The sequence below is a fragment of the Podarcis gaigeae genome, assembly GCF_964106915.1.
Source record: "Podarcis gaigeae genome assembly, chromosome: 13".
Taxonomy (NCBI): Eukaryota; Metazoa; Chordata; class Lepidosauria; order Squamata; family Lacertidae; genus Podarcis; species Podarcis gaigeae.
Window position 1 is genome coordinate 4855649 of NC_139689.1, and position 23399 is coordinate 4879047.

The window sequence follows — 23399 nt, forward strand, 5'->3', positions numbered from 1 at the left end:
GCTGATAAGCGGCTTAGCGGCTTAAGAAAAGGGCGAAAAAACCCCGCGGGGGGATGCAAGATTTTTTTCATCTTGCGAAGCAACCCCATAGGGAAATTCGTTTTGCGAAGCGCCTCCAAAACGGAAAACCCTTTCGTCTAGTGGGTTTTTCGTCTTGCGAGGCGTTCGTCTTGCGGGGCACCACTGTATCTGAATAACATTGGTTCTGAGGAGCAACAGTTGGGAAGGTCTGCTGTCTTCATGCTCCTGCTTATGGGTTGGCTATAGTGGGAAATGGGGAGCTGGACTGGGTGGTCCATTGGTCTGATCCAGCAGCCGGGCTCTCTGACAGCATTTTTAAAAAATACATATATAAAATATTTTTTATTAATTTTTAGCATACAAGAATTTTAAAGACATACCACACAAATTATTATACATATGTCCTTGTTTGGACTTCCTTCAGCATCTCTGATAGCCTTCCGTCTTGATTACTTCTCCTGCAATTCTTCACTTAATATTGCCTTTACCTTTTCTAGCAAATCATTCCTACCTTTCCATTTTTACAATATTTCTTAAACTACTCCTCGCAGAACTTCTTGTAGTCCAAAAGACGTAATCTGATCATCACAAATACTTTTCCGATACTCAGTAAATTTAGTCCAGTCTTCGGGAAACCTCTGGTCTCGCCGGTCTCGGATCCTTCCTGTTCGCTTGTCTAATTCTGTGTAGTCCATCAATTTCATCCTCCATTCTTCTAATGTTGGTAGTTCTTCTTGCTTCCATTTTTGGGCCAATAATATTCTTGCTGACAGCATTCTTAAGGGAACATGAATATATGTCCATAGAGATTTGCACCAGTCCCACCTCAGAGACCTGCAATCACATTGATTTAGGGCAAATCAGGCGTACCTGGAAGGATCCACCATGAGGCGAATGATTGATTACCTGCCATTCACCCTCAGAAGGTCCCAGGGTGGGTTACAGTAACACAAACAGCATAGTCCAGAACCACACAAGACCAACCCCAGATGCAAAGACAATTACCGTATTTTTCGCCCCATAGTATGCACCAGCCCATAGGACGCACCAAGTTTTTTGGGGGGAAAATAAAGAAAAAAAATATATCCCCCCCCCCCAGGCGCTTGTGGGGCTGGCAGCGGGGAGAAGCGCTCTTGTCCCCACTGCCCACCTGCAGATCAGTTCCGCCTCCCCGCTGTCCCCCGACCTTGTGGGACTGGCGCTGCGGCTCTCCTGAAGCCTGCATTCACCCCATAGGACGCATACGCATTTCCCCTTCATTTTTGGAGGGGAAAAGTGTGTCCTATGGGGCGAAAAATACGGTAAGCACTAACGAAGAGCGTTCAGGTAGATCGCAGAAATACTTTTCGGCCGTCAGGGGCTAGGGCCGTGTATTTTGGCTGCAAGACTTTGGTCTTTGCAACCTTTTGGCCGGTTTGGTGGGGAAGGAAGGGCTGCTTCTGCGGCAGGGTCTCATCCATCTCCCCCCCTGCCACCCCTGGTGTTCAGGATCATCAGCATGCTGTCTGCGGAGGAGAGGGGCCTCTTCCGGGAACGCATCCGCTACCTGGATAGAAAGATCCAGCCTGGCCTGAAGAAGCTGCTCTGGTCCCTCAAAGGAGCAAGCACCGTCTTTATATCGGAATGCCGGCTCCACGCCAGCAAGGTGAGGCTCAGGGGCGTCTTACCCACAGACAGATTTTGTGCCAGATTTTGGAGGGCGCCGCAGGCTGAGTGTCAGGGTGTGCTCCCTTCCCCGCTCTGGGGCAGCCCGTTCCTCTCCTCTCAACCACCCATCGGAGCGTGCTGCGTCCAGCTCAGGGAAGCCCCTTTGCGTCCCCTCCTGCTGGGGCTGCCTGGGCGCCTGGCGGGTGCAATCGGGGAGGGCCCAGGGTGAGGCAGGTGTGTATCTCCCACCCCTCTCTGGCTGCGTGGCTGCTTGCGCGCCTCCCTGCGGAGTCTGAGAGCAGAGCAGGGAAGCGCCCTGTGCAATCCTGGCACCGAGTGAGGATGGGACAGCTGGTGGGCCACCAGATCTGCTTGCTGTCCCTTTCCCAGATGGGGGGCAGGTAAGGGGCGCCGGGCACTTAGAGGGAGGCTTCCCGGGAGGCCGTCTGGGCTGCGATCCGAGCGCCTCTTACGTGCAGCACTGAGCGCGCATCAGACCATGCGATGTAAACTAGCCGGACCAAAGTCCCCCCTCCCTTAAAAAAGGCTGACAACTCTGGGAAACGGGGGTGGGGGAGCGAGATATTTGCACCACGGCACTGGATATGCTTAAGACAGCCCTGGACAGGCTGCTTTCTGCCCTGGGGTGCTGGGGACTTTGCAGGCCGTGGGAGGTCTTCCCTCCCCAGACCTCTGAGGGACACGGTGGGCGGGCAATTCTAGGTATGTTCTGGGCAGGCTTTCCTTTCTCCAAAAGATCTGTTCTAGTTTTGGACTTGTCTGCTCTCCACACCACTTACTGTGCCACGCATTCAAACGGGGGCGTATCTACACTTCCTCTTGTCCCACCGCTTTCCTCTGGGGGAAACTGCTCTTCACCGCTCAGTTGGAGCAAATGGCAATTCGAGTTTTCCCCAGATTGCTATTTGTTCCGATCTATAGCTAAAGAACGGGGTCTCCTTTGGAAAGGAGCGGAGCAAGGGGAGAAGACCCATGCTTTCTAGGCAGCACACAAGTGAAGTTTGGACGAACTCCTGATTGGGAGACAGTTCTCTGAGCTTCCTCTCTGCTGCAGAGAGAACTTCTAAAAAGGAGCCAAAGCCCCTCCCCCCGACTTGGCCAGCCCCTCTTGTTGCCGGCCCTCTTGTCTGAAGTCTTTTCCCACCCCCACAGTTATCCTCTGGTTGGCACCCCCCTGTCCTCCACCTCCTGTGACTGTGGCTTCCTGTGGTGTTATCACAGTGGCGTGGACATCTGGGGCTATTGGGTTGTTGTTTTTTAATTTTTATTATGTATTTTGTGGTTTTAGATATTGATTTTATTCTGTGAATTGCCCTGAAACCCCTGGGTAGAGGGTGGTATATAAATTCAAATCATCATCATCATCATCTGCAGGCAGGGGATGACGACAAAAGGGGGGACAAATCTTCTCTCCCCAGATGAGCCACAGCCCCCAGATACCCACCTTTCCATCTTCCTACTGTTAATATTATTATTACTATTATTTTAAATGCATGTTTAGCATCTGTAGAACCTAGGTGATATGAGACCAAATGTACAGGCACTATTCTTGTGAGAAAAAAAGCCTTCAAATGTATTAATTTCTCCCCCTCTCAGCAAAATCCCTGTGGAAGCGCCTACCTGGCAGTGCCCATTTCCCTTCTGCTCTTTTCCTCGTGGCTCCAGGGCTGCTCTGCCCAGGAGGTCTTTAAGCAGGATTTCCCCGGGCCTCTCCTAATGCAGCAAGGAGGCTGGTCTCCGCACTCGGCATATGGGTTTGGTGCCTCTTCCAGCGCTAAGTCTGCCCCGCTTTCCCCTCCTGAACCTACTTAAGTCTCTTCCTCCCCCCCCCTTCCCTTTGGCTTTCCCACACAGGTGCAGAACATTGTGAATGAATACAAGGCCTCCACCTTGGCCATCGCCCGCAAGGCCCAGCAGATAAGCGAGGCTTTTCTGGTGCGCATCACTGGCAAGAGGGTCTACAACGACCTGGAGTTTGAGGAGGACCAGGAAGACCACCGGGACTTGGTGCAGAAGAGACTGGTCGCCATCCACGAAGAGTGCATTGACATCATGCGGCAGACGTACGAAGTCTTTAAGAACGATGGGCCAGAGGTGAGGAGGCCAGGGGGAAAGCCAGTCTTACTGCTTTGCGCAGCCTCGTTTGGAGTGCTTTGGAAAGAGCTGAATGACGCCGAAGGGAAGTGAAGCACATTGCATGTTTGATTCCTGTATCTGCCAGCAGGTGGTGCTGTTGCTTCCCTTAGCTTTGTTGTGAGCTTTGTGGTGGAATGACAGTCCCAGCAGAGGCCGTGACATTTCGCTGAAGTGCTAAGCGTGCATATGGAGGAAGGTGGGGCTGCCTGGGCATCGGGCCAGCTGTTCCCTCATTAACAGCCTCCACTTGTCCTTGGCATCTCTGGGCAAAGTTGCTTCCAGAGGGATTCGGGGGCACAACGGACATGCTTGATCCTAGAAAGAGTCAACATTTCCCCACTTGTCCTTCCTCCCCCTCCTCCTGCCTTCCCCAGGTCCACCAGCACTGGTTCAACTACACCACGAAGATGGACAGGATGATGGAAGACGCCCTGCGCCTCAATGTCAAGTGGTCCCTGATGGAGCTCTCCAAAGCCATCAATGGCGACGGCAAGAGCAGCCCCAACCCCCTCTTCAGGGTGAAGGTGATTCTGCAGGACAACTATCCAGGCCAGACCCCTCAGGTGAGCCCCTTGCTGCCTCCCACCTCGGCCTGCCCCTGAGCTCTTCAGGGACGCTGCTCCGAAGCCCCACACCTCGCCATTCACGTATTTTAATTTTGAAATGCAGGACCCCAGTGTCACGTCAGAAATCAATTGCAGGGTGGGAAGAATGTGTGTGGATGCCGCTGCGTCACATTTTGGAATTGCACATGATGATTGTGGTGAAATAAGCCTTTTAAAAATACAGTGGTGCCCCGCAAGACGAATGCCTCGCAAGACGGAAAACCCGCTAGACGAAAGGGTTTTCCATTTTGGAGGCGCTTCGCAAAACAAATTTCCTATGGGCTTGCTTCGCAATGTCTTGCGAGTTCCTGCAGGTTTTTTTCCTTCCCCCCCTTTTTCTAAGCTGCTAAGCCGCTTATCTGCTTATCCGCTAAGCCGATAAACCACTAAAAGCCGCTAATAGCGCTAATAGCGCTAATCCGCTAAGCCGTCAATGGGCTTGCTTCGCAAGACGAAAAAACCGCAAGACGAAGAGACTCGCGGGACGGATTAATTTCGTCTTGCGAGGCACCACTGTATTACCAGGAGATTTTCTTTCTGCTCAGGTCCCAACCCTAGCCTGGGGCTCTGGGGTGGAGAGTGATGCTCCTCGCTTCTTCTCTAGGGAGTTTGCTTTGGGCTTCTTCCCGCTTCCTGCTGACCCGTTCCTTTTTGCTTCTGCAGGTGGAGTTTTCTCCAACGCTCGCCCAGCTGGCCAGCATGGTCAATGACATCAGCACCCACCTGATCAACAGCATCTCCGTCTTCCGCCACCTCCCAGAGATCCTCGTCAGGCGCAAGTTTCCCCGGGACCCCATCTACCTCCTCGTGGGTAAGGAGGCTGCTTTGGCTTGAAGGCGTTGTCCAGGCAGCTCAAACTGTCGGTTCTTCACAGACAGGCCTTCTTTGGGGCTTCTGTCCCTCTCCCATGCCAGATCTGAGGGCACTGGGCCACCTCCTCTCACGTTCAAAGCTTGCATCAAACAAAGCCCACCAGGACTGGGCACTTCCGAGCCCAGCCAGGAATGACAGTCAGTTCCAAAGTCTTTTTCATTTACTTATTTCATATTTTATTTCGGGATTTCTTAACCCCACCCTTCAGGCAGGTTGCTGAGATGGTTTAAAAAACAGAATAAAAACAACGGGTTATATCCAATGTGATGCCAAGTAACGTGTTTAGTCGGCACAAGGATTCACGCTTGTTCAATGGAACTTGCCCCTCCTTCATGCCCTTAAATCTGTTCTAGGGGTTTTGCGATTCCTCTGGGGGTGGGGATTTTGGAGAGGAGGGTTGCATAAATGTAAATCCTTGCACTGATGAGACGCCTTAGTTGGAGACTGCCCAATAAAAGCCGATAAAGGCATGCTAAAGGCATGAGAATTGTAGGAGACCTGAATAAGCCGATGAGCAGGGCGAAAACTATCTAAAAACCTGGGAGAAAGCCTTTCAGGGGGAAAACCCCCAATGGTTTTGTCTTGCCTTGGGTATTGGTTGTCTCCAAGTGGCTATAACTCCCCCATCACACTTGGAGACATTCATACACACAAGCAGAAACACCTTTCGGATAAAGCCAACTGTTTTGCCTGTGATTGGTGCTGAAATGACATCGGAGGAAGCAACGGGTGAGCCTCTTTGAGGGCAGCATTCAATCATAATCATCAGGAAATGACATGCTTCTTAACCTCTGTATAGAGAACATTTGCATAAACATGGTAGATGCCAGGCCCAAGAGCTGATGGACCTGGAGATGCAAAATGGGTGGCAGTTCCTGGGATTCGAACCCCAGTCTCCTAGGTCCTAGGCCATGGGTAGGCAAAATAAGGCCCATGGCCTGGATCTGGCCCAATTGCCTTCTATATCCGGCCCGCAGACGGTCCGGGATTCAGCGTGCTTTTACATGAGTAGAATGTGCACTTTTATTTAAAATGCATCTCTGGGTGATTTGTGGGGCATAGGAATTCTTTCATTGTCCCCCCCAAAATACAGTCTGGCCTCCCCCAAGATCTCCACCACACCCTCTCCACCAATTCTCTTGCCTCTTGGTCTCTGCCTAAAATTGGGGGGGGGGGCATCAGAAGCCCTATTGGGGAGGAAGGAATGGTGTGCAAATGGCATTAAACAGAAGGACAGTATAAGGGGTTAGGAGACGCCCAGAGCATTATTAAACAAAGCAGTGATTTGTGGAGTGCATTTTGTGGGGCGACGGGATGGGTTTTTAGTAGCTGCGGAGTTTGTTAGTTTTGAGCTGGGAAGGGGGCTGAGCCAAGCTGGCCTCCCTGTTAGCTCAGGAGTCATTACATGGTCTTTAGCAGTCCTTGCGTAGCGCAGCTGGCAAGCCAAGGAGAGCTGTGGAATTTGCAAGGGGTTGCAGTCAAGGAGAGAGCGAGGGCGAGAGGTGCACTCTGAACTCCAGCCACGTATGAACCGACTGCGCACACAAGCTTTCGGCTCACCTCCTCCTGGCTTTTGTCTCCTTCTCCTCTTCTCCCCCTCCTTCCCCGCTGCTTCCTTCAGCCTCTTTTCTGGGCTGAGTCCCAGAAAGACTTGGGTGTTATTCTGCCGTTGCTGCTTTCCTTTACCTCCCCCCCCCCTACACCTTCCTCGCAGATGCTCGCACATTAGGCTTGTTTGTGTCGCCATGTGTGATTCATGGTGCTGGTTTTGAATCTCCTGGAAGCTCTGCGGGAAGTCTGGGTAGTTAGGTGACGCTTGAGTAATAGAAGACCTGTGCGGGGAGGTTCAGGCTGAGCCGGGCGCCTTCCCCCGTATGCCGGAAAAGGGGTCAGGGAAAGAAGGTGCCTTTGAATCGCACCTGATAATTGTTCCCAGCTTCTGCTAAAACAGCCTTTGCCAAGCTGGTGCCCCCTGGATGTCTTGTATCGCAACTGCCATCAGCTCCCCAGCAACAGAGGGCACCAGCTCTGCAAAGGATGCTGTAAAAGAAAGCCTGTAGGGCTTGTTTTCCTGGTGGTTTGTGAAGCTTGGAGGGGAGATGATGATCATAGAATCATAGAATCATAGTTGGAAGAGACCACAAGGGCCATCGAGTCCAACCCCCTGCCAAGCAGGAAACACCATCAGAGCACTCCTGACATATGGTTGTCAAGCCTCTGCTTAAAGACCTCCAAAGAAGGAGACTCCACCACACTCCTGGGCAGCCAATTCCACTGTCAAACAGCTCTTACTGTCAGGAAGTTCTTCCTAATGTTTAGGTGGAATCTTCTTTCTTGTAGTTTGGATCCATTGCTCCGTGTCCGCTTCTCTGGAGCAGCAGAAAACAACCTTTCTCCCTCCTCTATGTGACATCCTTTTATATATTTGAACATGGCTATCATATCACCCCTTAACCTCCTCTTCTCCAGGCTAAACATGCCCAGCTCCCTTAGCCGTTCCTCATAAGGCATCGTTTCCAGGCCTTTGACCATTTTGGTTGCCCTCCTCTGGACACGTTCCAGTTTGTCCGTGTCCTCCTTGAACTGTGGTGCCCAGAACTGGACACAGTACTCCAGGTGAGGTCTGACCAGAGCAGAATACAGTGGCACTATTACTTCCCTTGATCTAGATGCTATACTCCTATTGATGCAGCCCAGAATTGCATTGGCTTTTTTAGCTGCTGCGTCACACTATTGGCTCATGTCAAGTTTGTGGTCAACCAAGACTCCTAGATCCTTTTCACATGTACTGCTTTCAAGCCAGGTGTCACCCATCTTGTATTTGTGCCTCTCATTTTTTTTGCCCAAGTGCAATACTTTACATTTCTCCCTGTTAAAATTCATCTTGTTTGTTTTGGCCCAGTTCTCTAATCTGTCAAGGTCGTTTTGAAGTGTGATCCTGTCCTCTGGGGTGTTAGCCACCCCTCCCAGTTTGGTGTCATCTGCAAATTTGATCGGGATGCCCTTGAGTCCATCATCCAAGTCGTTGATAAAGATGTTGAATAAGACCGGGCCCAAGACAGAACCCTGTGGCACCCCACTAGTCACTCTTCTCCAGGATGAAGAGGATGATGATGATAGCCAGATACCAGAAGGGCTGTCACATGGAAAAAGCTCGTTTTCTTCTGCTCTGGAGAGTAGGACCCGAACAATTGCAGGGGGTTGGACTAGATGGTCCTTGGGTCCCTTCCAACTCCGAAGATTCTCTGATTCAACGGATTTAAATCACAAGAAATGACACTGCGATTAAATGTTAGGAGGAACTTTCTGACGTTAGGAGCTGTTCAACAGTGGAATGGACTCCTCCTTTTATTGGAGGTTTTAAAGCAGAGGTTGGATGTCCACCTGCCAGGGATTCTTGAGCTGTGATTCCTGCATTGCAAGGGGTTGGACTCGGTGGTCCTTGGGGTCCATTCTATGATTCCTTGGAAGACACCAGAGCACTGTATCATGGAAGGCGAGGATGATTCAGGAAAGGTTGCAGAGCTGGTGTCTCAGCACCCCCTTTGCCACTGGACAGGGTGACCTACCAGTTGTGCAGCTTCTGTCCTCCTGGGGCAGCTGGGAGCCGGGGGGGCACAGTGCAGAAGGAAAGGGTTAACACTGCCACCTCTCCTGCCACCAGGGCCCTGATCCAGATTAGGCTCCTCCCTTGTGTTACATGGAGGTAAAGGTAAAGGGACCCCTGACCATTAGGTCCAGTCACGGACAACTCTGGGGTTGCGGGGCTCATCTCGCTTTATTGGCGTACAGCTTTCGGGTCTGTGGCCAGCATGACTAAGCCGCTTCTGGTGATCCAGAGCAGCGCACGGAAACGCCGTTTACCTTCCCGCCGGAGTGGTACCTATTTATCTACTTGCACTTCGTGCTTTTGAACTGCTAGGTTGGCAGGAGCATGGAAGAGGCCCGTCCTGTTGCCTGCCCTGAATCTGCTGCCCATCCATGTTGGTTCCAGTATTCTCAGAGTGGGGGGACGGGACGTTCCCTCCACCCCATCCTCCCTCCTGCTGTCTTGTTCCTTCTGCCCACCATTTTTATTTAAACTAAAAAAAAACCCCAAACCTATTTTAAGGCATTGCTACTTTAGTCATTTTAAAAAAACTTTTCAGTATATGAATCATATCATAACATATTGTCCTTTTTTTTTTAGCTGTATGGTTTGCTGCCTTGTGTAGATATAGTTCAGAAAGGCAGTTTGTAAATATTTTAAATAAATAAATATATTTGATCATCCTTTCTACCAATTCACCCAATAAATCCTGAATCACTACTTCTACTTCTTTTATTAAAAGGAGCCTACTTTGGCTACTTTCAAAGCCTCTTGTTTGGAGGCCAATTTTAGTTAGATTTTGTGAGAAGTTCAGCAGTGTCGCCTTTGGGTTCCTTAAGAAGTCCTGGGGTAGGTGCTACCGGGGCCTGTTGCATGGCTAATTTTGATGGCGTGGGTCCTCCTGCTTGTCTCCATTCTGCCTGAGGTTGAACGGAAAATAACATAGCGAAACTGACTTGCGAGGTGGTGTGTTGTTCGATAAGAGATTGAGTGTTTTGGGGGGAGGGAGGCTCATTTAATTTCATTGTACACAGATTGTACAATGACAATAAAGGTATTATTATTATTATTATTATTAGATGCCTGGAAAGCATGAGTCCAGGAGGACTGGTTGCTTGACTGCCAGGAGCTGATGGCCTCGGCGTGGAGTTTGCTGGTGTCGCTGTCATGACAGCATCACAAATTTCTTCTTTATCCTCACCCAGAGCGCGACGAGGACATCAAGAAAATCCAGTCGCAGATCAGCGCCGGCATGCAGTCCAACGCGACACACCTCCAGGCGTACCTGAAGACCTGGGATGTGTACCGCGAGATTTGGGAGGTCAACAAGGATGCCTTCATCAACCGCTACCGGCACCTCAACCCCCTGGTGTCGTCTTTTGATGCAGACACTGCTAGGTAAGAGGGTTTGAGGATAAACCTATAAGGGGCTCTTTGGAACTCCCCACGTTCAGAGGTGAGGGGGTTAACAATGATGCTCGCAGCCCAACAAGAGGAGAGGATTGTTGCCTTCATGCCCTGCGAGAGCTACTAAGATGGCGCCATCAGTTTTCCACCTGGAAAGTGCAGCCCGATCTCTTTCTCAGCTCTGGAATCATAGAATCATAGAATCCTAGAGTTGGAAGAGACCACAAGGGCCATCGAGTCCAACCCCCTGCCAAGCAGGAAAGGCACAAGCCCAGACTGCAAGGCAGGATCAACACTATAGAAGTTGGCACTTGGGCAAATCCATAGGCACAGCGGGTGCAAATGGGGTTGCTTCAAAGAACTTGGCCAATGAAAAACCGTATGGAAGAAAGGCAGGACTGTGCTTTGAAGGAGAAATGAAAGGGGGGTGGGGAAGGGGGGTGCGATTCAGGAGGCAAAGCTCCACTGAGAGGGCTGTGTAACTAGCAGGCGCCAGTCACCTGCTGGAAAGGTGGAATCTGCCCCTGCAGGCATGTGGGGCCAAGGTTTCTCGGTCAGGGCCTGCTATCTCTCAGTTGCCAGTAGTACACCTGGCTTGACAGCAGTGCATATGAAAACTATCTTGGGGTCTTAGTAGAACACAAGCTGAACATGAGTCAACAATGTGATGCATCAGCAAAAAAGCTAATGCTATTCTAGGCTAGTATCCAGGTCAAGGGAAGTAATGTTGTTGTTGTTTAGTTTGTGTCCGCCTCTTCGTGACCCCCTGGACCAGAGCACGCCAGGCACTCCTGTCTTTCACTGCCCCCCGCAGTTTGGTCAAACTCGTGTTTGTAGCTCGTGTTGAGAGCCAGTGTGGTGTAGTGGTTGAGAGCAATAGTCTCGTAATCTGGGGAACCGGGTTCACGTCTCCGCTGCTCCCCATGCAGCTGCTGGGTGACCTTGGGCCAGTCACACTTCTCTGAAGTCTCTCAGCCCCACTCACCTCACAGAGTGTTTGTTGTGGGGGAGGAAGGGAAAGGAGAATGTTAGCCGCTTTGAGACTCCTTAAAGGGAGTGATAAAGCGGGGTATCAAATCCAAACTCTTCGAGAACACTGTCCCACCATCTCGTCCTCTGTCATCCCCTTCTCCTTGTGCCCTCCATCTTTCCCAACATCAGGGTCTTTTCCAGGGAGTCTTCTCTTCTCAGGAGGTGGCCAAAGTATTGGAGCCTCAGCTTCAGGGTCTGTCCTTCCAGTGAGCACTCAGGGCTGATTTCCTTCAGAATGGAGAGGTTGGATCTTCTTGCAGTCCATGGGACTCTCAAGAGTCTCCTCCAGCACCATAATTCAAAAGTATCCATTCTTCGGCGATCAGCCTAGTACCGGTTTATTTGGTCTTGGTCAGATGCCACCTGGAGTCCTGTGTCTAGTTCTGGGCACCACAATTTAAGAAGGATATTGATAAGCTAGAATGGGTACAGAAGAAGGCAACCAAGATGATCAGGGGACTGGAAACCAAGCCTTAAGGAAGAACAGTTGAGGGAACTGGGGAAGGTTAGCCCAGAGAAGAGAAGACTGAAAAGTGATATGAGAGCCGTCTTCAAACAGGCTGCCAGCTTGTTTTCTGCTGCCCTGGAGGGCAGGACTCGAACCAATGGCTCCAAGTTACAAGGAAGGAGAGTCCAACTAACCATCAGGAAGAACTTTGTGGCAGTAAGATCTGTTTTGACAGTGGAACAGACTCCCTCGGGAGGCGGTGGACTCTTCTTCCTCGGAGGTTTTTAGGCAGAGGTTGCATGGCCGTCTGTCATGGATGCTCCAGTTGAGATTGCTCATTGCTGGTGGTTGGACTAGATGGACGTAGCACAAAGTTGCATGATGGGAACATGGGAAGGTCCCTTATAGTTAGTCAGACTGCTGGCCCAGCTTGCTCACTGTCTGTGCTGTCTGGCAGCAGTCTCTCTCCTGGGCTTCAGGCAGGACATTTCTCCCAGCTGTACCTGGGAACTGAACCTGTTGCTGGAACTGAACCTGGGACCTTCTGCATGCAAAGCAGAGGCTCGTCTCACCAAGCTACAGCCCTTCCCCATCAGCACATGCTGACAAGACAGCGAGATAGGAAGCTGTCTCACAAGGTAGCTTTGGGCATTGGCATTCGGGACTTTAACTTGTGGTGGGGCTGCCCCAAGTGAAGATAAGGCAGTTGCACCCTGGAGGTGCTGTTCAGCCCTCTGTGTACACACAAAGGTTTGCGGATCAGAACCCCCCGCAGTGTTTTCCCTGCTGCCCAAGCCGGGGAGGGCAGTCTGTTTCCCCTTTATGTTGCAAACTCTTGTCGAACACCGCTGTGTGCTGCTCAGAAACTGCCCTTCCCCTTCCCCAGAGGAGGCTGGAATTCAGTGCAGCTTGAGCGATGGCTTTTGGGGGAATGAGCAGCAGGAAGAAGAAAACCTGTTTCCATGCAAATGTCAAAAGTGATTTTAAGAAACCCAAACCGGGGAGAGAAATACAGAGAGTCTGAGTCCAAGTTGGATGTTTGTACAGCTCTCCCCCTGGAGACGTCACATTAAGAGCTTTGTAAACAAGATCCAGCTGCTGCAGGAGACTCAGCAAATAGGCTTGGAAGCCTAGGCCGCCCTCGGAGACGCTGCCCGGCGGGGCTGGCCTTGCGAGAGGAGCCAGACAGCTTGGCTCAGGGGCTGTAAAAAACCTTCTTGCTGGGGCGGACAGCCTCTGCCCTTGGTGGGTGCCCCCTCCTCGGGATGAGAGGCAGGCACAGTCCATCTGGTGCCCTTATTGGGGTGGGGGGCGGCACGGAACTGAGTTTTCCGTGATTCGTTGTTCATCACTTTTCTGTGTTATCCAGCACCTTCAGTGAGCCTGGTGCTTTGCTGAATGGGAAAAAGGGTCCCCGCCCCAAAGAGCTTGCAGTCTAAAAATTGACATAGGAGAAAAAAGAGGAGGAGCGGTTAAGGGGGTTGGGTATATTTAGCTTGGAGAAGAAAAGATGGAGAGATGACCTGAGAGCCATCTTCTGAAGGGCTCTCACGCGGAAGACAGAGCAAGGAAGGAGATTCTGACTAAGCATCAGGAAGAACTTTCTGATGGCAAGAGCCGTTCAACAACTTGGCCAGGTGGTTGACCCTCCATCGGAGGTTTTTAAACAGAGGTTGGATGGCCACCTGTCAGGGAGTCTTCGACTGTGATTCCTTAGGTCCCTTCCAACTCTAGGAGGGGAAGAGGTAAACAGAGAAATAAGATGTGGCTTCAGCTTTGCATGTTCAGGCTTTGCTACATGGGAGCATGGGAACTAGGGGCTTTGTGCCAAAGGATGAACAGGAATTGGGTTTGGGGAGAGAAATTAGGGTGTTGTGCTGGCGTTTCAGGAAGCAGCTGAAAGAGTTAGCGAGAGAGCTGGAGGGCTTTAGATGGTGGAGGCTGATGGGATGAGGGTCACAAGCAGGGCATGCGGGGCGAGTTGGGATCTGAGAGCAGAGAGATGAGAGGAGCGAGGTCACAGAGGGGCTTGAAGGTCAGGGCAAGGTGCTTGTGCTGATTTGGAGAGCGGGCAGGAAGCTGGTGTAGGAAGGAATCATAGAATCATAGAGTTGGAAGAGACCACAAGGGCCATCGAGTCCAACCCCCTGCCAAGCAGGAAACACCATCAGAGCACTCCTGACTTTTGGTTGTCAAGCCTCTGCTTAAAGACCTCCAAAAAAGGAGACTCCACCACACTCCTTGGCAGCAAATTCCACTGTCGAACAGCTCTTACTGTCAGGAAGTTCTTCCTAATGTTTAGGTGGAATCTTCTTTCTTGTAGTTTGGATCCATTGCTCCGTGTCCGCTTCTCTGGAGCAGCAGAAAACAACCTTTCTCCCTCCTCTATGTGACATCCTTTTATATATTTGAACATGGCTATCATATCACCCCTTAACCTCCTCTTCTCCAGGCTAAACATGCCCAGCTCCCTTAGCCGTTCCTCATAAGGCATCGTTTCCAGGCCTTTGACCATTTTGGTTGCCCTCCTCTGGACACGTTCCAGTTTGTCAGTGTCCTTCTTGAACTGTGGTGCCCAGAACTGGACACAGTACTCCAGGTGAGGTCTGACCAGAGCAGAATACAGTGGCACTATTACTTCCCTTGATCTAGATGCTATACTCCTATTGATGCAGCCCAGAATTGCATTGGCTTTTTTAGCTGCCGCGTCACACTGTTGGCTCAAGTCAAGTTTGTGGTCAACCAAGACTCCTAGATCCTTTTCACATGTACTGCTCTCAAGCCAGTGGTCCAAGACAAAGGATATGAAGATGCTACCTGCCCCCGCCACTTTCCATGTACATAAACCAACCAAACTAGAAGCTGAACCTTACAGGAGCAGTGGTGGTGTCCTCCGCTACAACAGAGGCAGCAGGCTAGCTGGGGGTAGGGTGGGTACCATTCCACACCTCTCAGCAATTGCTGCCGGAGGTGCCTGCCTCACTTTGCCTATTGGGAGGGTCCGTCTTGGCTATAGGGATTTCAGGAGGATCATTGTCCGATCAGAGTAATGACAGAGACCAGCAGTGGCTTTGGCTGCAGACCATTGGATGGAAGTGAGGGGATCAAAGGGAATGAGAGGAAGAACCGAGAAGGGAAGGTTGCTGGGTCCAGGTGAGAGATGGCCAGGGCGTGCGCCAGAGTTTCACAGAGTGGGCTGAGAGAGAGAGAGAGAGAAAGAGGACTGCATTTTCACAGTACTAAAGGGGGAAGCGACACGACTTGGCTGTGGACCGAATGTGGAGGAGAAAGGAGAGATGAGTCCAAGATAAATCACCCAGAGGTCACATGCCTGCTCAGCAGGGTAGATGGGAACGTTGTCCGTGGAAGAGGGAAGAGGGCGGGCTTGGGAAGAAAGACGAGGGGTGGTCTGAGACATGTTGAGCTCATCAGACGGAGTTTGGACTATTTACTTAGCCCCCTGCCTTTGGTATGCATGTGGAGGCTTGCCTGCTCTCCACCACTTGGAGAAGTTCGATTTCCTTCCTGCCGCCTTCCTTTTCTTTTTTGCCTGATGGACACAGCAAGGCATCTCCTCCGGCCCCTCGCCTTCGGGTCCTTTCCCCAGCTCGGGCAGGGAAGCTGGCGAGACTCCCTCCCTGCCTCCCTCTTCCTCCTCCTCCGAACCCGGTCAAGGCCTTGTGAGATGAAGGAATCCTGGCCGAGAGCGATTCGTGTGTACACGCGAGAGGGATAAACGGAAGGATTCCATCCCTGATCCTTTAATCTTTTAATAATTTATTGAACAAGCATGTTGAGTGCTTTGGAGGGAGGCAGCGAGAGAGAGACTCAGCTTTCCTCCCACCCCGCCGGGGTTTGCCTCTCTCTCTCGAGAGGGAGATGGGAGGCTGGGAGAGGACGCCAGGCGGCCTCCGTCTCCGCGGTGGTTCGAGGCTTGCCGCAGTTCAAAAAAAAGCAAGGAAGACGGAGCTAAAAAGCAGCGTCCTCCACTGGCCCGGTGTCACGGGCAGGTCAAGGGGGTCCCTGGGGCTGGCGGCTCTGGCGGAGGCCTCTTCAAAGCAGCTGCTGTTTGCCTTTTGAACTTTTTCGTTTACAGCATGTTTTACGAGCTTTTGATGCCTCCGTGTTCTCCGGCGTACTTCAGTAGCTGAATTCCCAGATTAAAGGCAACAAGCAAAAAAATAAAGAAAGCGACCCCCCTAAAAAAATACCCAACCACCACACTTTTGATGGGAAGTTAGTACAGCAGCCCATGAGTCACTGTCAGGAGAGGCTCTTCTGCCATGTTTTATCCCCACAGATGGCAAAGCCAGGGGGCCGAGGCTGTGGAGAAGTGGCAGCGGCTGAGGGGAGACAGGCCTTGCGGCAGGATAAATCTCTCCAGTCTCTTCTCTCTCTCTCACCCCCCCAGCCCACCCCTGCTGTGCTTTCCTGACTCAGCGCTTCTGACACGCCTAATTTACGGGCCCTGCGTGGGACGGAGGCGAATTTGGGCCCCGTAATGAGGGAGCGGCGCGAAGGCTCCCCTCGGCCCGATCCGTCTCTGCCAGGCCCCAAGCGCTGCCATTGCCCCCATTTGTCTCTTTGGAGGCCCCGGTTGTGTTTGTTTCCTCCCTCTCCCTGTTAATAGAGTTTGGCTTTGTGTTCCCGGTGACCCGTTGACAGGGAATTAATAAATGAAACAGGAAGACTTAATAAGATCCCTTGGGGCCCGAAACAATTCTCCACCTGCTGGCCTTCCTTGCTTCGATGAGTCAGGAAGATAGGAAGGAAAGCTCTGTTTCAATTAACAAATCGCACGGAGGGAATCTGCTTCTCCCTCCCCAAAGTGGCCGTTCCCATTGCGCAGCCCAGGAACAAGGCCGGACGTGGTCCGAGGGCCACTTTGCACCTTGCGAGGTCCAGACAGCAGTCTGTCTTCCTTTCACAGAATATGCATCATGTGATTCTACATGAATAGTCTTGCATGAGGGTGAATGCATGCTTTTGCCTAAAATCAACCCCCCCCAGGCATATCCAGATTTCCATCCCATCTCCCAGCCTCTTCCAACTAGCTAGCCGAGAACGCGAAGCAGCGAATTAATCTTGGGATATTTAGATCTGGGTCAAATGATACCCTATTTAGAGTCTAGGTGAGGTGAGATTGCAGATTAGATGGATGTGATGTATTAAAGAATCTGGCTGTAATCTATGTAGGTTACGCCTAGGTAAGTTAGATTCATTACTGTGACACCAGAGCATCTGCTGTTCAGGAGTTCAGCAAACTTCATTGGAATGTCAAGCAGCTTTGCAAAAGCCCCTTTTTCCTGCAGCGCAGGCGGGCTTTTGAGTGCAGAGGCGGCGTGCCGACCTCCTCTGAATACCAGTTGCCGAGGTGCAGCGGAAGGGGAGAGAGCTCCTGCCTGCAGGGCCTGCTTGGGGGCTTCCCAGCGGGACCTCTGGTTGGCTGGGGGGGAGGGAGCAGGAGGCTGAGCTTGGGGAAAGAAATTTTTGCCTGCAGAAGGTCCCAGATCCCACCCCTGGCATCTCCAGGCAGGGCTGGGAAAGAGGTCTGCCTGAAAAATGGGAGACGTGTAGACGGTACTAAACTAGGTGGAGCTGTTACCGGAAAAATCGGAGGGCTCCCTTGGACAAAACAAAGACACCAACCAGGATAACTTGGAGCAAAACAGCAGCCTGTAGGCTTGGCCTTTATTAAACTGTTGCAACAGGGTGTTCCCCTCACGTGCAGGAGAGAGGAAAAGACCCAGAAGAATAGTGTGCAAGGTCTTATAAAAACTTTTGAAATTCCCCTCCTCTAGGTCAAGCCCACCCCCAGAAACATCATGCATACATTACAGAAAGGAGGGGTTGAGGGAGGAGTTGGTGGTAACCTGAGTGTCTTGTCACCTGGCTGGTTCCTCCTTTCCCCCCTCCCCATGAGTCACTTCCAGGAGACAAAGGGGAGTTTGCAGTTTCCTGCCCCCAGAGGGAAGATCTGATCATTGTCCTTTGTTTCAGTCCATGCTGAATCCACTCCCATATGCAAGTTCTTTGTGATCTTGATTGTCTTCTGTCTGGGATCATCAGGGTTGGCATAACAACTGGGCAGGGCTCCTGTGGATGTGCTGGTATGCTGAAGGGATTATGGCTGACCAGAACCAAGCCACCCCCTTTTGATAGTCCTTGTCATATGGAATAAAATAAAAATGGAACAGTGCAAATCCGATGTATGGTTGCTTTTTCTATGAATTTATAACAGAAGTGTGGCGTATGTAGTGTGTGAGTGTGAGTGTGTGTGAAGTTTGTACAAACTGAATGATTGGGGGGGGGGGTTCCTGCTACAGACCCCAACTGGCTCACTAGGGGTAAGGCACCTTCCTCCATTCCTATGTGGCTGCTTTGACCTTTTGGTCTGATCCATGCACCTCTGACTGGGGTCCCACCATCCACAGAAGGACAAGACATGTCTGCAGAAAAGGCCCCACTCTTCTCTCTCTCCAGCTACCCTTGAGTTGTCAGCCCCTCTGTTGGAAACCTGTGGCACTACAGAATCACACCTTCCATCCAATTCAAAGTGCTGACCTTTATGGGCATAACATTATGTCTGAGGACTGGGAAAGGTTATGGACCACTGGGCTGAACTTCACTGCATGTAATGCTTTGAAGGAAAATGTAATGAAAATGATATACAGATGGTACATGACCCCAGTTAAACTTGCCAAAATATACCATTCGTCTGATAATAAATGCTGGAAATGTAAAGGAAATGAAGGAACATTATTTCACCTCTGGTGGACTTGCCCTAAAGTGAAGGCCTTCTGGGAAATGATATATAACGAGTTGAAAAAGGTATTTAAGTATACCTTCACTAAGAAACCAGAGGCCTTCCTCCTGGGTATTGTCGGCCAGAAGGTGTTAAAGAAGGACCGAACATTCTTTATGTATGCAACAACGGCAGCAAGGATACTCATTGCCAAGAATTGGAAAACTCAAGATCTACCCACACTGGAAGAGTGGCAGATGCAACTGATAGACTATTTGCAACTGGCGGAGATGACTGGCAGAATCCGAGACCTGGGAGAAGAAAGGATTGAAGAAGATTGGAAGAAATTTAAGATTTATTTACAAAAATATTGTAATTTGGTTGAATGTTAAGAAGGATGCTTGATCATAAATAATTGGCCACCACTAAATTAGATTGGAATTTGATGATAAGTGAGATCAAGGAAAATACAAACCTTATGGAGAATTATTAGACTATATTTAAATGAGTGGATATAAGATTGTAAACAAGATGATAATTTGCTTGAAAAAACTTTTCAACAATGTAAGTGGGAGCAGGAGACGTGAGGAAGTCTAAACAAGTTATGAAATTTTGTTATGATATAAGCAATGTTGTTTATTATTTATGTATTTTTTTCACAAAAAATCTTAATAAATATTTATATATATAAAAAATCAAAGTGCTGACCTTTAAAGCCCCAAATGGCCTCGGTCCAGTATACCTGAAGGAGCGTCTCCACCCCCATCGTTCAGCACTGAGGTCCAGCACCGAGGGCCTTCTGACGTTTCCCTCCCTGTGAGAAACCAAGTTACAGGGAACCAGGCAGAGGGCCTTCTCGGTCAAGTGGGGACTGGACCCTCTCCTGGGCCCGAGTCTGATGCTCTAACTGCTATGTCCTGGGAGTCATTTTGGACTCACGGGTGTCCATGGAGGCACAAGTCAATTCTGTGTCCAGGGCAGCTGTCTACCAGCTCCATCTGGTACGTAGGATGAGACCCTCCCTGCCCTCCCACAGACTGTCTCGCTAGAGTGGTGCATGCTCTGGTTATCTCCTGCTTGGACTACTGCAATGTGCTCTACGTGGGGCTACCTTTGAAGGTGACCCGGAAACTGCAACTAATCCAGAATGCAGCATCCAGACTGGGGACAGGGAATGGCCGCTGAGACCACATAACACTGGTCCTGAAAGACCTACTTCGGCTCCCAGTACGTTTCCAAGCACAATTCAAAGTGTTGGTGCTGACCTTTAAAGCCCTAAACAGCCTCAGCCTAGTATACCTGAAGGAGTGTCTCCACTCCCATTGTTCTGCCCGGACACTGAGGTCCAGCTCCGAGGACCTTCTGGCGGGTCCCTCCCTGCAAGAAGTGAGGTTACAGGGAACCAGGCAGAGGGCCTTCTTGGTGGTGGCGCCCGCCCTGTGGAATGCCCTCCCATCAGATGTCAAGGAAATAAACAACTAGCTGCCTTTTAGAAGACATCTGAAGGCATCCCTGTTTAGGGAAGTTTTTAATGTTTGATGTTTTAATGTGTTTTTAATATTCTGTTGGAGCCATCCAGAGTGGCTGGGGAAACCCAGATGGGTGGGGTATAAATAAATTGTTGTTGTTGTGTTGGTTCTTACGCCAAAGCTGCTGGGAATTGGGAGCTACAGTTCAGCAGCACACAGAGGGCTCCCCTGCATGTCGTTGTCTAACAGCGGTTCCTCTATCACAAAGCTGGAGGCTCTGGAAGGAGCGGGGTGGAATAGGATGGGGCCGAGGTCTCCAGGCACAGCCCTCCCGCCTTTCTTACTATGCTTGTATGACCCCTGCAGGTACATGGAGGTGGCCAACAACGTCCAGAAGGAGGAGACGGTGCTCAGCATCCAGTTTGTGCTGCTGGACTGCTCCCACCTGAAGTCCGCCGTGGTCCAGCATTGCAACGAGTGGCAGCACAAGCTCACCAACTTACTGAATGAGATGGCCACCAGCCGCCTGCGGGAGCTGTATGCCTACCTCCAGGACAACGCCGCCGAGTGAGTACCAAGTCCCCCCTCTGCCCCCCCCCCGGAAGTGTTCCCTGCCCCGACCTCTGGATCCTCCCTCTGACTGGACCCCCTTTGCCCCCCGCACAGCGTCAGCCGTCCTCCTCAGACCCTGGAGGAGCTCAGCCGGAGCCTGCAGCTGCACGAGACCCTCCAGAACGACCTGCCCAAAATCGAGGGGCAGATCCCCCCCATCCACGAGCAGTTTGCCATCCTCGAGAAGTACGAGGTTGCAGTGGAGGAAGAGGTGCGAGGGGCTTTCTGGCGGCGGCAGGAGCAGGGCAGCCTCCTCCTCCTCTTCCCTCTTTCCCTGCCAAAGTGATCCTGAGCATAAGGTTCTCCTTTTCTGCTGAGGTAGACGCTCTCGGAATTAAGTTATGCGTCCTGCTGAGGGCAAGAGGCAGCCGCAAATCTGATTGATCTCTGGGATGAGGGTGGCAGGCGTGGTGGCGGGCACGCAGAGCAAGGGAGCAGCTGTTTTTTGGGGGGGGTCATTCTTCTCTCTTCTCTCGAGTGCCTCCTTGCCTCCCCTTCCTCTGACCTCTGCGTTCTCTTCCTCCTCCTCCTCCTCCTCCTCCTCCTCCTCCTCCTCCTTCCTCCTCCTCCTCCTCCTCTTCCGCCCCTCTCGCTTCCAGGTGCTGCAGCTTCTGGGGGAGCTGAACTCGGAGTGGCTGGCCTTCCAGCAGTGCATCCTGGACAGCGAAGCCATGCTGAAGAAGCACAAGGAGAAGTTCAAGACGGGCCTCATCCACTGCGCGGACGACTTCAAGAAGAAGGCCCAGACTCTCCTGCAAGACTTTGGCACCAATGGTGAATGGCCGCAGTGCGGAGCCCAGTCTCTCTCTCTGTCCCACCCACCCTCTTTCCCTCCTTGGTGGCCAGGTCTTTATACAGCCAAGGGCACCTTTCCCTTTGCAAGTCAAAGAATCCCACCCCCTCCCCTTTGGTCGATTGTGTGAAACCTCAGCCTGAGCTTTTTCTTGTTTTAAAGGCCTCCGAAGAATCTGTAAAGCAGCCCAGGCTCGATGGAAATCTGGCTCCTGCTGTTTTTACAGGCATCTTAAACTCTTAACTGGAGGTCTGCAGCCAGCGCTGCGTCTGGTAAATGTGCCTCCTGGCTCCCATCTGCGGGCGCCACAAGGGAGGCTTCTGGCCTGATCCTTTGTACATTTACTTGGAAGTAAACCCCCCTTGGGATTACTGTGCAGCAAGAACATACTGTTTCCCAGGAAGGAGAAGGTTGCCACTGCTTACATCCTGCCCGCTGCCTGGTCCCCAGCCAGTGAAGTTGCCTTTGCAAGGAAGTGGCTTACCATTGGCTGTGGCAGCAGCAGCCATCTTGTGAGCCAGTTTCAAAGGCAGCCACTGTAGCTAAGGACCAAACAGACCGAGTGTGTGTGTGTGTTTGTATGTGAGATGCAGATTCTCCTCCTCCTGGAAGGAATCCAGAGAAGGAAGGTGCAAGCCTGCATGTAGTTACATGTGCAGTGAGAGCTACTAGACAATGGAAGGGACTCCCTTGGAAGGTGGTGGGCTCTCCTTCCTGGAAGTTTTTAAACAGTGGTTGGGTGGCCATCTGTTTGGGATTCTTTAACACTGTTTCCTGCATTGCAAGGGGTTGGACTAGATGACCCTTGGGGTCGCATCCTGTTGGAGACTTGTGGAATTCAGTCGGTAGCTCACCACACCTCAACCCGTGGGATGCATGTGGAGCCCCAGCCGAGTCTTCAGCGATTTCCTGCTCCCAGCAGAACGGCTTCTGCCTAAGTCCCCAGTTAAGGGGGAAACTTCTCTCTCATAAAGTAACAAAGTCTTTATTGTCTCCAGACATAAGACAAAGCTAAACGCTCCTATGGCCTTTATACGGTACTTCTGGTCTTTGAAGTAAAGCTGCATATGTATGGAGAAATTCACTAACACTATCGCCATGCTTGCTATCGCTGCTGTGTAAAACCCGCAGCCTCTTCCCTTGACTCTCGCACATTGAGAGTCAGACCCTGACAGCAAACAGGACGAGACACGGGTATGCATCAGGATAGGACTTCACATAACGAAAGCATTCCCGACCTTGCTGGTGTTGCTGTGATAACCCAGTGCAGCTGCTCTCTTATCTTGGAACATCCAGACGTAGGGGGTGTGCTAACTCAAAACATGAGCCCCCAAGCACTGTGTCATTCAAACCATTGTTCACACTGCACCCAAACTTCCAGCTGTACAATTCTATGGCGGGAGTAAGCCTCTGTTTTCAGTGGGATTGATGTCCTAGCACAGCTGTAATCAGGTCTCTGTCCTTCTCATTCAATGCCCTTCTCTGCCCCTGCCCTGGCCAGGCTGACTTAGTCTGCCCTTCACAGGAGACCTCACCACCGCTAGTGCCATTCAGGATAAGATTCATTGTGGCCTGTGTAGCTAGGGTTCCCCTGTAGCTGTGAAGTGGTTCATGGATCAGTACATTCACTGTGGTCAGCTTTTCATAGTTTTAGATCCAGGAATCAGAACCACAACACTTGACTCCAGAACTGAGCGCTGCTGCCTTTGCCTATCATCGCCTTCCTCCAGACTCCTTATCCAACTGGACGGCCAACCAGAGAGGGCAGGGAGGAGGAAAAGGGCTTGGGGTTATTGACTCCTCTCTCTCCTCCCATGCTAGGTCCTTTCACCAGCGCCTTGTCGGCCGATGCTGCCCTGGAGCAGATCGCTGAAATGAGGCGGCTGCTGGCCCAGATGAAGGAGGAGGAGAACACCCTTCGTTCTAACCTGGGCATCTTTAAGATCGACCAGCCGGCCTCCAAGGACCTTCAGAAGCTGGAGAGGGTAGGATTGGCTCTGC

The 23399-nt window shown here is 51.3% G+C and overlaps 1 protein-coding gene across 2 annotated transcripts in view; it reads left to right on the forward strand.

The window, feature by feature from the left end:
* DNAH2 (dynein axonemal heavy chain 2) overlaps positions 1–23399 on the forward strand; it is a 141794-nt gene that overhangs the window by 47393 nt on the left and 71002 nt on the right. For both annotated transcript variants that reach the window (XM_083706475.1, XM_083706476.1), the window contains exons 16-24: positions 1510–1666; positions 3544–3783; positions 4200–4388; positions 5094–5241; positions 10098–10290; positions 20360–20560; positions 20660–20816; positions 21205–21379; positions 23220–23383. In XM_083706475.1, coding sequence (XP_083562601.1) covers positions 1510–1666; positions 3544–3783; positions 4200–4388; positions 5094–5241; positions 10098–10290; positions 20360–20560; positions 20660–20816; positions 21205–21379; positions 23220–23383 — 1624 coding nt within the window. The remainder of the gene's footprint in view (positions 1–1509; positions 1667–3543; positions 3784–4199; positions 4389–5093; positions 5242–10097; positions 10291–20359; positions 20561–20659; positions 20817–21204; positions 21380–23219; positions 23384–23399) is intronic.